This window comes from Curcuma longa, chromosome 10 (genome assembly GCF_044706935.1).
Source record: "Curcuma longa cultivar G26 ecotype Majalengka, Jawa Barat chromosome 10, ITB_CL_G26_1.1, whole genome shotgun sequence".
NCBI lineage: Eukaryota > Viridiplantae > Streptophyta > Magnoliopsida > Zingiberales > Zingiberaceae > Curcuma > Curcuma longa.
Window position 1 is genome coordinate 2329553 of NC_133870.1, and position 13239 is coordinate 2342791.

Sequence of the window (13239 nt, forward strand, 5' to 3'; positions counted from 1 at the left end):
ACATTAACAATCAATCCAACAATTAAAGCCCTAACAAAATCAAATCTCAACATCCACAATCCCAACAGCTTCATGCTACACAACATAATACAATCTATATTTCCTTCAAATTCAACAACTAAAATTTTCTCACAAATACAATTGATATGCTAACACAACTGAACATTTCCAATCTTATCATTCCACAAACTGAGTATCAATTCAAATAACAATCCCTAAACCAAAAATGAATCACTTGACAGGAGATTAAAGTTCATGCGGGGGTTTTGATTATAACAGCTAACAGAACAAAATAAGAGTAAGAATAACAGAGCTTAAAAAGTAGGGTTTTAGGGTTTTCCTTCCCTCAACAGCACCGACACCATTGAAGAGAGGAGAACAGGGGATTCGGATGATGGATCCCAATCGGCACAGAACAAAGGGCTTGCTTCAATTTATCGATTTCACACTAAAGGGGAAGCAGATCGCATTGGGGTAGAACACCCACAGAGGAGCATGAACGGAGAAGCATGGCTCGGATCTTCCTCTGCCCGACGCCTAGCTGCAACCAGCAAATCAAACATCAGACAAAAGGAATATAAACCCTTACCTTACGTTCTCTAGGGGACGAAAGGCGATCGGGACTGAGGAGAGTTTTTCCCTGCGTTCGCAACCACCTCGACGAGGTCAACTCTGCTCAGAGCCGGCGGACACGGAAGGGACAGAGGCCTCACCAGAGCAACCACTCACGGTTTGCTCTCTACTGTGCGGAGGGATCGTCGACCGCCAATCACCGGAGCTGGCCACTCTGGAAATCTTCCGCAGCCGACGGGGACAAGGAAGCCACCACGTTCGCAACCACGTTGGCGATGGCTCCTTCGGATTCTTCGACGTTCGTCGATTGAAATCGCCGCCTTTACTCTTTGCTGATCGGGATGAAGAAGATGGATGCGCGACGACGGGAGCCCGGTAGGGAAAAGCAACGTCGCGAGAAGGAGGAGAAGACCTAGCGGACCGAGCTCCCTTGCAATCGAACCGGCGCTGTGCTTTTGATCTGCCGTGAATCGGTTGACCGGGCCACAGTGAACCCAACTCAACTAAACTAGACTCAGGCTTAAGCTTGACCCAGATTCAAGCCACATTGAACTGATCTAACTAAACCTTGATCTGAGTGAGCTGATTTCGAACCTACTTGAGCCAAATTGACTCCAAATTGATCCGGATTTGAGTCAGAATTAATTTTTCTTCAAGTTGAATTTCTTGAAAAATAAATTACCACCAATTAATATCAATAAATGCCATAAATTAATAAAAAAATAAGATAACACTAAAATTTCATCCATATAATGAATTAGCTCAAAATACCCTATTTATGATATGAAATACGATCAAACCAGTCCAATCTAACCCTAATTTACTCGTAGAAAATGCTAATTATCACTAGGCAACTTGGACGGCTACGCAGGGTAGCGACGAGCAAGGGAGGAATAGTTTTGGGGTGGCTGTAACTTAGGATTCGAGCGCCCTATATAAACTCGTTCTAGACACCTAGATTCTAATCTGGGTGCTTGGAAATCAATGGTGCGGGCACTTGGATTTCAAAAATAACAGGTGCCTAAATGAAACCGTGGGCGAGTTTTGAGAAGCATCTGGGACGCCTAGATTTGTATCTGAGTGGTCGGATTTTGAAGGATCAGACTTGTATTTATGCGTTGATAGAATTTATTTGGTTAATTTAAGTTAGATTAAGGTTGATTGATTAGAATTAATTTATTTAATTTAGGTTAAGTTAGATTTGATTGATTAAAATTAATTTAGTTAATTTAAGTTAAGTTAGAGTTGATTGATTAGAAATAATTTAGTTAATTTAAGTTAAGTTAGGTTTGATTGATTAGAAGTAATTTAGTTAATTTAAGTTAAGTTAGATTTGATTGATTAGAAGTAATTTAGTTAATTTAAGGTAGGTTAGGTTTGATTGATTAGAAGTAATTTAGGTTAAGTTAGGTTTGTTTGAGGTTTTTAAGTGAATTAATTTCAAATTATGTCTTAGGTTCATCTCACCCATTCTAGATTGTCAAATAATTAATCCTATCGTTGCCTGAAATGGTTGTCAATTTTATCTTTAATTAATTTGAAATGTGATATTCTATGACTTGATTGACCTTAAGTTATATTCAAGTTTAACCATAGATCAATTAAGCATGCATTTTATGTTTTAGTTCCAGACAGTGGCGAGGTACAGAAGCCTTCTTGGTTATCGGAGCAACGATCACTTTCTAAGATAAAACTAATTCGTGAAATTACATACTTAGTTAATCTAATGAAAAATTTTGATCTAACTAGTCTAGGATTTGGTGAGGTAGCTTAAGTTAGTTCTACTCAGCTAAGCAGACTAAGTATGGTACTCCTTACCCCACTTGACTACCTAGATCGAGTTTTCTTAACATACTATCATCTCGCTCCACCCTAATACTAGGTTGGGTAAGTATCAATCAAGCCTTTGTCCTTATCTAGCTTAGATTCAGTCTAAGTTCAAGAAATAAAGAAAAAAATAAAACACAAATAAGATTATCTAGCTAGAGTGGTTTTTATTTTGGGTCCCCTGGATCATGACCCTTGTTGGGTCTGGTCAGATATGAATATGATCCTTGGGGATCTTGTATTAGTTCAGTCCAACTTAATTAATCAAAGTAGACTTGGGAACCCATGCTTGGACTCATGGTTTGTAGGTTCGATTAATTAAGGACAGATAAGATCTATGTCTTAATTTGTGTCTAGGTCTAGATTGATTGTACACGACCCTTTAAGTCTCAAGTATCAGTCAACATGCTTGGAATCCGAAGTGAACCTTTCCAGTGATCTTTTTAGATCCTCAACTTGAGTTTTTAGAGTAGAATTTTCTTTCTCAAGTTGTTGGACTTGAGTCGAAGTTCCACTCTGAACACCTCCTGTTAAGGAGCTAGGGTTAGTCTTTTCCTTAAGGAGTGTAACCTCCTTATGGAGAGACTTAACTCAGATTGTGGACTTAGCAAGTTTACGAGATAAGTAATAGATTATAGAATATAATTTTTTAATTAAGTTATTGCTTACATTCGGGTTAGGACCTTCTAAACTGAATATAGATCCGTAGCTTAACTTGGACTCAACTTTGAATTCGATGTTAGGTTCGAACTCAGTCTCGGCTAGTTGCTCTTGTGTCGATAGAGCCAGGAAGTTGTGTTTTCTTCCTCATCTGAGGAAGACTTGTTCCATGTCGCCTCCAATGCCTTCTTCTTTGGTTTCTTCTCCTTTTTATATTTAGGACATTTTGATTTGAAATGCCCTTTCTCATTGCAGCCGTAGCATGTGACTTTGGTCTTGTTGATTTAGGACATTTTGATTGTATTTCGTTTGAGTCTTCTGAGGAAGACTTGTTCCATGTCGCCTTTAATGTCTTCTTCTTCGGTTTCTTCTCCTTTTTATATTTAGGACATTTTGATTTGAAATGCCCTTTCTCGTTGTAGTCGTAGCATGTGACTTCGGCCTTGTTGATTGTATTTCAGCTTGATCCAGTTTGCTTGTTCTGGATCACCTTCCAACTTTTTGAAGCCCTTCTTTTTCTTGAACATCTTTCGAATTAGGTTGGCTAGTTCAGTAGTGAATTCATTGTTGCTGTCTGAATCTGACTCATCTTCGAATTTGGGCTTGGTTCGGTGCTTTGCTTTTTGCTCCTTCTTCTTTGTTTGACCTACAAGAAGTGCAATCCCTCTTTCAGCCAAATTGATATTAGTCTGTTCGTGGAGTTTGAATTCAACAAAAAGTTCATCCAGTTTGATTTTTGAAAGGTCGCTAGAAATCTTATAAGCATCAACCATTGATGCCCATAAGATGTTCCATGGGAAGGCTTGTAAAGTGTATCTTATGATATATTGGTTCTCCATTGATTGTCCTTTGGCATGTAGATCATTGAGTTGTTGGATCCTCGCGTGTAGCTCACTTGTAGATTTTCCATCCTGCATTTTAATATTATATAGTTTATTAAGTAGTAAGTCATGCTTACTTACCTTAGTGTCAGAGGTCCCTTCGTATAGCTTAATGAGCTTATCCCATAAGTCCTTTGCACTTATGAATAGATCCACTCTGTTGAACTCTTCCTTAGTGAGACCGCATTGCAAGGTTTGCATAGCTTTCACGTCTACTTGGATCTTGCATTTTGTTATGTTGTCCCACTTCTCGTAGGGTTGTGGGATTCCGTCTGTATCGATTGGGAGGATGAACTTGCACAAAAATAAATGATAAGAATATTCCAAGACTTGGTCTTGGATTAGTAATGTGGGAAGAAGTTTAAAATTTAAAAAAAATATAAAGCAATGAAAAACTTGCTTGATTTATGGTTGGACTAATTTCAAGCATCCCTCGCTCTGATACTAGTTGTAGGATCGAAGTGGGCGCTAGAGGAGGGGGTGAATAGCGTGTTTATTATTTTTTCACGTATACAAAAAATTCATAACTCAAGTAAATAAAACACAACGGAAGATATAGTCACATATAAAAGTAGACAAGTTTATTTTTATTTGGTTTACAGCCACTGGTTGCTACTTTAAGACCCACGATTCTTGACCATTTACGTTGGGTAATCCATTATAAAATTCTTTCTCTTTTGAGAAAGAGTCTTGCCTTTACACATGGATGTAGGATCAGTAAACCTTTACCGTCCTTGTAATTTACATACAGAAATAGACAAGAATAAAAATAAATTTTATAGACACAATGAATTTGCTATGGCGTGCAAATGTTGGTATTGCATTCCGGCATTATGACGACATCTCGGGTGCTTTGGTTGCGTGCAGAATGACCATCGAGTTTGCGTAAATTAATGCTTTAGGGTTCCTTCTCACAACTGCTTTTATAGAATGATTCGGGTGCTTGGAACTCCTTTCGGGCACCTCCATGTCATCTTGTCTATCTGCTCTCGACACTGACTTAGCATCTTCGAGCACCTATATCCTTTCCAGGTGCCTAGAATGCTGATATGAAGGGTGTCAAATCAGCTTTGACTCCACCGTGCCTTATCCTTCTTCGGGTGCCTAGAAGCTGAAATGTCTCCGACCACTCCTAGTTCGCCACCTCATCCGCCTCGCTATCCTAATTAGCTAACATTTGAGCGCCTTGACCCAATCTGAGCACTTGGACTATCCGATCACTCGGATCCATAGGAGTGCTTAGAATTCAAAGTTTCAGTCCCTCAATTTTCTGCATCACAGAGTTAGTACAAACCATATTTTGCAGGAAATTAGAGTTTGATAGTTTATCAATTATCTGGTCTTAACTTTTAAGTTTTTAGTGAAACCCTAGGTCAGACTGACGCTTACTGTTCCCTTCAAGGGAATGCGTCCTCACCTACTCCTCTCATGAGAGATTACCTCTGCCAACTATCTAGCTCTCCAGACCTAGTTGGACTTTTACTCAACATCCGATCCTCGACCCTTAGGACTTTCCTCCGATGTCTGATCCTCGCTGACCCATTGCTCTGCTAGATGTTCGGTCAACTGACCCATCTAGACTTCCTGCTTGGTGCTTTGATCTGCCAAGTCTTTCTGCCCATTCCTCCTGATTAAGACTTCCTTGTCCAGTCCTCTAGACTAGGACTTCTTTGTCCAACCTCAACTAAAATTTTTTCTGTGCTACCTACACACTCATTTTAACTCATTAGTACACACCATAAGCTTAACTTGAACCTTTTGCCATGATCAAAATATCGGTTTGATTATCTGGCGCTCCCTGCACCAACACTTTAGGCTAACCATTGAGGTCAAGAGAGACATGTAAGGTTAACCTTTAAGCCTTTAGGCGAACCATTGAGACAAAGGGAACTCGATCCCAAGACCTTTAGGCAAATCACTATGGTTAGGAGAGACATGAGAGAATACCATAATAGAACTAGAAGCTACCTTTCTTATTCAAGGAAAAAATAAAATAAATTTTAAAATAAAAGATAAGAAAATGCCTTAGCAGGGCTTAGCCTATCTTTTAAGATCACCTAATGAGTCACCTAATCACTCAAAGAGGAAACTCCAGTACACAAAGAGACACTTAGTTATAGTAGGTGTAGGAACATGATGGTCGACTAAAGGGGAGGGGTGAATAGACTTTTGTAGTTCTTTTCATGTTTTTCTCTACAAGACAAACAACAAAAATGCAAACAAAACATAGAAATAAGAAGACAAACCTCAACACCAAGATTTACATGGTTTATAGTTCCCTATGAGCTTCTATGCCCACAATCTAAGTCCTCAAATGATCCACTAAGTTTTTCTCCTTCTCGATACCAAATCGGAGGTGGAGAAACCTATTACAAGCTCAGTTCTTACAAAAGATTATGATGAAATATAAGAAGATGAGGATCACAATGAGAAGCTCAAACATAACTCTAGCACAAGTATAAGAATATTCAATATAGTCATGCATCTTCTCCAAGCTACTATTGCTCATATATATATATCCTTCAACCTCTAGCTTTGGTTCTGCCCTCAAAACAACCTTTTCTACTGAGTAGTCGATTGTTTGGCACTAATTAATTGACTACTGACTTGATTTGATAATAGTCACATCAAGTCATCCTTTTTACTGTAACATTAAGTTTACCTGGTATCACTAGTCTACTAAACTTTTAACCAGTCAATTAGTGTCCATCAGTCGACTGAGTGGTCAAATGTTGACTAAACATATATATTCTGATGTTTCTATTTTGTTCCGAGGAGACTCAATAGTTGACTCTTATGGATAGTCTATTGATATAATATAACAGTCGATTGATACTCGGAATGTGATCAATTCTAAGGCTGAGTCCATCCTAGATATGAGTCTACCCTCTCCCCTGCACGTAGGTTCTCTCACTCTCATCTCACATAAAGTCTTCCAAGCCTCCTTGATGTATCATTGCTCCAATGCTCTTCTGGATCCCTTAGGTCTCCACATTATCTTTCTCTGATTTTCTTGAGTCTTCGAGTCACCACACCTTGGCTGCTCCAAATGTTCATGTGTATCAACATTAATTCATGCACAATTGCATGCTTTCATTAGATCAAGATAATCCTAACTTAGACTTTTTGCCTAACTATCAAAATTATGATCACAAGGGTATGATTACACCAATAATTTTTTTATGGTTGCTAATAGTTTAAGTTAGAAAAATAATGAATGAAAACTAGGGACTTAATCAAGCTCCCCTGAACTTATGCTCCCTTTTAAGTTAAAAATTTTCAAAATATTGCTAGAAAACTTTTGATAACTTAAACCATAATTCCTTCTCCCTCTTTGTCATTCATAAAAAAGGATTGTACCAAAAATAGTCCAAAAACATAACTATCATGAGCAATACCTTAACTCATCATGAGTTTCAAATGATCAAATTTTGTCAAAACAAAAATAGTTTGAACACATTTAACAAGCTTCAATCAATTGAAGTAAGGTCATCAATCAGGTTCAGTTAAGTCGACTGGTGTTTGAAACTAGATTCTAGTTTCAATTTCAAAAACATTAAAAATTTATGACACATTGAAAAATCATGAAATTTTGCAAATACAATTGTTTTAAGTTATCGAGGACAAATAGTTTTACATGAAAAACCTTGATATTTTTCAATGTTGACTAAAAACTCAAAATGCACAAAAAATAATTATGTGCGAACTTTGAAACTTTTGTTTTAATTTTTTAAGTTTGAAAATAATAAACTTAAGTTTTCAAAATATTAAATTATTCTCAAAATATGAAATCTCTAACTATGATATATGGGCAAAATGTTTATTACTTGAATCATTCGCTTTATTTATAGTTGGTCAATGATTAATATGAATTCTTCCATGAGTCATCAAAATGTCATAAGCATTAGTGAATGATTGTATCAACCTATACATATCACTTTTTTCTAAGTTGTTCAATATAAAAATCATGTTCATCCTATGATTTTGTGTGAGATTTAAAATTTTAAGGTATACCTACGCATTCGTGCAATTCTACCCAATAAGTACCATAAACCCCAAGTGTTCAACAATCATTTTGAATAGACTATGAGTTTGATTCCCTCATGGTTGACTCCAAACACAAATGCTCTAATGAGCAAGGAGAGACTTTAGTACCCAATAAAAGTTGGGTCCAACTGGGTTAACCAAATATTATTTTGGTACTCACTTCCTGTTAGAAAAAGCCCTAGAGCCAATTATGTGATGATTGACTAGGGACTTTTGTATCATATTCTATTATTAATAAAGACATGATTTTTGGTTATTATACTTACTTTATGTTTGTGCCAAATAACTAAGTATAATAACGTCCTTGGGTAGCTAGTTCTAATCTACATCATATCGATTATTTGAATCGATAGTGAGATGTTGTAGAGAACACTACTTTTAATCATTCCTAATCAAGCATTGATATTCAAGGACGATATTAATGCGTTGAGACTAGCATGTAGGTCAACTGGATGACTTGATTTCACAAGTCATGGATCTGAGATATCGAGTTGATAATGGGTATACATTAGAGAATGCATACTGAATTAATCCGCCATAAGAAAGTTTTATGGATTGTTATATGAGTGTCATAAACTTTCTCATGTGACTATTGGTATGAATAGTCCTTAGACTTGAAGTCACTATGGTTCCCTACATAAGGAGTTATGTACTTTGGTATCGTCAAACGTCACCTGTAACAGAAGGCAATCACTGGATATGTAACAAATTATGCAAATGGATGTGAGTGATGCAGATGAGATCTATCCCTCCCATATAACAGGATAGAGTAGGACCACGAAATGCATAGTCATGCTCAAATGAGTAAATATGAGATATTGAGTTCATTTGCTTGAGTGAGTCTACTTTGGGATTAAGAAACATAAAGATTGATAAGAGGATGATACAGTTTATGTCTCATTGATCAATCTAGATATCGAGAATAGAATGACATGATCATATATTATCATAGTCACGGAGGTTATGTCGGATCTCGACATTTTTGTCACTTGGGTAGCAATGATGCATTGCTAGATACCACTCATTGCTTATGTTTCTAAAATGGATTTTAGAGACATTGCCAACGTTACAAGAACCAATTAGTTCACACACAAATAACACTCTATTTGGAGATGAATTTATTTTAGTTTGACTAAAGGAACAACTAAGCTCATTGGATGACCTAGACTTGAGTTAGACTCAAGTTGATTAAATTTGAGTTAGACTCAAATTAAACCAAGTTAGATTTTGATTCATCATGCATGATTAATGTGGATTAATCATGCAATGAAGAAGAGGAAGTTACATGCATGAAAGTTATCATGCATGAGTTGAATTTGAGTTAGACTCAAATTAAACCAAGTTGGATTTTGATTCATCATGCATAATTAATGTGGATTAATCATGCAATGAAGAAGAGGAAGTTACATGCATGGAAGTTATTATGCATGATTAATAGGATTAATCATGCATTGATGAAATAATACCAAAAGCTTAAAAAACCTTTGATATTCATGGCAAAAGTATAAAAGAATATTTCTTCCATAAATTCACAACTGTTGTTTTCTTCTTCTTGCTTTCCTCTTCTCTCCCATAGAGGTTGCTAGCACAACCTAAGTCTTCTCCAAAAGGTGAAAGAGTGTTATGTGGATACGCATAGAGACACGAACACTTGAATGTGCTAGATATCTGACAACCCTTTGGACAAGCGGGATAAGAGAAGGGCATGTATCAAAGGTGAATTCTATTAGATAGGATTTTGTAGATTTAACTTGTATAGATTTGTCGCATGGATCGCTGGAGGGATCCTATTTTCCGCTGTAAAATTTTATTTTATCGTATAAGATCCCCAACACTTCCTACCAATTGTTTGGTATTATCTTGACTAGGGTGTAATCAAACCGAATTGAGCCAAACAGTAAGAGGCTCGAGATCGAGCTCGATTCATTTTTTCTAAGCTCGAGTTCGGCTCGAGTTTGATTTGAGCTTTAATTCTTAAGCTCAAGTTCGGCTCGTAATGAAATTAAATAGTTCGTAAACGGCTTAAGCTCGGTTCGAAAATGACTCATTTTAAAGTTAAACGAGTTTAGTTTGAGCTCGGTCTGAAAATAGCTCATTTAAAAGTTAAACGAGCTTAGTTCGAGATTGACTCATTAATATATAATATTTATAATTCATGTAATATATATATATATACACACACACACGTTTGCGAGCGTTTTAATGAACACGTTCGTGAGCCATTAAATGAACATGTTCACAAGCTCACGAACCAAATACTGTTAAGCTCGAGCTCGGCTCGATAATATTTTTGAGCTCAAAATCAGGCTCGAGCTCAGCTCGTTAACGTAATCAAACGAACTCAAATGAACTTTTTTTCGAACCGAGACTCGAATAGATCACAAGCATCTTGACTCGTTTACACCCCTAATCTTGACCCCTGACAAGAAGCCATGATCATTGCCTTCCAATGATCATGTTCAAAGTACTTGAGCCAATAGCTAACTTAAGAGAATGCACTTGTTCCTTTATTAGTCCCTTATTTTTATCTTCTAATTTTTGTACATTATCACATCGAAGAGCTTTTTCTAGTCTATCCTCTAGAATATCTAATAGTTTTCACATATGGATATTTCTCCTTTTAGCCCTAGCTAAGGATCCAGTTAAACTAGAAATTATATTCAGTAATCTTTATCAGGTAGAGCTTTTACCTCACATACTATGTCATCGGATGAATATGTTGCCCCTTCATTAGAGCTTTCTCTATTTGACATTTTAGAACTTTCTTCACTTGAGCTTTCTTATTTATTGAATGAGGTTGAAACACCACCATGAGTGCCATAAGAGCCAAGTTGGTTCCATACATCATCCCTTCCTCGATGATGATGAAGAAGAAGATGATAGAATATCCCAAGTAGTGTTTAAATTTCTCCTCTTGGGCTTCTTTCCTTCCACTTTGTACTTCTTTTTCTTTTCTATCTTTTTCTTCAATAAAGGACAACGATATCTTATATGCCCTTCTTCATGGCAATTGAAGCACTTCACCTTCCTTTTACTCTTTTTTTCCTTAGCATCATCTTGACATCATTCCTACCAAGGTTTAATTTTTTAAAAGCTTTATCTATTTTTCTTACTATGTAGGCTTCTTGATCACTATTCAAAGAAGAAGAGGATTTTGATGATGACTTCGGTGGTATGAGAACCTTTTTCTTCTTCCTCTTTTCTTTTTTGCTTGCCTTAAAGGCTACATCTCATCTTACATGATTTCTATCTCAGATGCTCTTGCAAATCGTGTTTCATGCAATTTCATAGTTGCGAACAACTCATCTAAACTACATACTTCCCAACATAATATGAATCAACCATGGAAACTCATTGCGATGTTCTTGGAAAAGTATTTAGGGCACTTCAAGGTATATCCCTATTTGATATTGTTTCCCCAATACTTGCTAAGCCTCCAATTAGTCCCTTTAGTATTCCATGTAAGCTTTAGCTGGATTTTTAGATCTTGATCAGCTCTGTTCGGCGTCTGTTGGAGGGTTTCTGATACGCGTTTGGATGAGTTGATTCAGATCCATTTGAGCTGAGATTTGGAGCTGATTCTCTGGGATTTCTGATCGTGGAACAGATCTTGGGTGACAGCAAGATTGGAATTGAATTTGGAAGGGAAGATTCGAACTCTGATTTCATTTCTAAACTTTGTTTTAGATTTCATTCTGTGATGTTAATCTTGCATATTCTATTTCTGAATATTTGACCTTTTGTGTTCTTAAGTGGTTTGATCATTTAGTATTGAATTGTTTAGATCTTGTTTCAATTGTCCGATCATTGTTTTTAATCTCTGAATTCAGCTTGCTGTTTAGTATCAATAGACAATGTTCAGTATCAGAATGAGCCGTGAATCATGCTTGATAGGTTGGATTGATTTGAGTATGAATCTTATTGCTAGTTAAGTGGAAATGGCTAGTTAAATTGCACAATTGTCTTGCAAAGTGGATTTGTTCCTTTAAAATTCAATTTGATGCTTTATCCTGTTTAAACTTGTTTTGTTTCTTTAATTGCATTTCATGTTTCAATTGGTTAATTCATTACCTTGTTGATGTTTCGAGTTTTATAGTCTAGTCTATATTCATTGGCTTGATCTATAACTTCCTTTCTTAAATGTCATCATCAATGCTAATAATTTCATATTGTTACTTTGAATTGAGTGCATTGCATTTTTAGGTTTATTTTGATACTTTGTTTCAATAGTTTCACTTTTAGATTAGCATATTGAATTTTTCATTCATTTCCTTATTCTGAATTTATATTTCGTTAAAAACACCAAAACTCCATTTTATAGAAAACCCCAAAAAAGAACGATAATTGAGCTTGATTGATTAAATTCTCTACTAATCCTTGGAAAATATGACTCGTGGTCCCTATATTACATTTGTTTGTGAGTTAAGGGTTTTCGATTATAAATTCTAATTTGAAGCTCATTCGTGACATCATTTGTGGGCATATCAAATTTTGGTGCCGTTGTTGGGGACTTTAGTAGAGATTGTCTGATTTGAGCTTATTCATATTATCCTTCTTATTCTTGCTATTTCTTGCTGTGATTTTTATTGGTTTATGACCAGGTCTGCAGGTGGAGAATTACTTGAGTTTGATTCAGAAATTGAGAGGACTTTTAGAATTTTGAGGAAGCAAGGGAAAATTTCAAGAAAAACCATGGCAAAGAAACATGAGACTATGAAGGAGTTGGCAGCACCTGATGACTCATACCAGTACTCTTGCATTGCTTATCCAGATTTGGAGGGAGATTTTGAGCTCAGATCTGGACTTATTCATTTACCACTACAAAAAAATAATCAATCTGCGACGAAATCTGGGACGAATTTTAACAAAAAATTCATCCCAAAAAATTTGGCGACGAATTTTGCAACGAAATAAAATTAGTTGCAATCAAGTCGTCGCCAAAAATCTACGACGAAATCCTCACAATTGTCGCCATTTTTTGCGACGAACTCAAAATTTCGTCGCCAAGTTCGTCGCCAATTGGCGACGAATTCTGGATTCGTCGCCAATTGGCGACGAATCTGTTTTCATCGCCAATTGGCGACGAATTTTCATTCGTCGCCAATTGGCGACGAACTCAAAAATTCGTCGCCAATTGGCGACGAATATTGGGTTTCGTCGCCAATTGGGACGAAAATGTTTTCGTCGCCAATTGGCGACGAAACTGTTTTCGTCGCCAATTGGCGACGAATTTTAGAGTTCGTCGCCAATT

At 36.5% G+C, this 13239-nt stretch overlaps 1 protein-coding gene across 1 annotated transcript in view; it reads left to right on the forward strand.

Annotated features, from left to right (window-relative positions):
- The first annotated feature begins 4728 nt into the window (after positions 1 to 4728).
- LOC141836074 (uncharacterized) overlaps positions 4729 to 13239 on the forward strand; it is a 21011-nt gene continuing 12500 nt past the window's right edge. Inside the window, exons 1-2 of the mRNA XM_074723485.1 lie at positions 4729 to 4826; positions 12590 to 12736. Of these exons, the coding sequence (XP_074579586.1) occupies positions 4729 to 4826; positions 12590 to 12736 (245 nt within the window). The remainder of the gene's footprint in view (positions 4827 to 12589; positions 12737 to 13239) is intronic.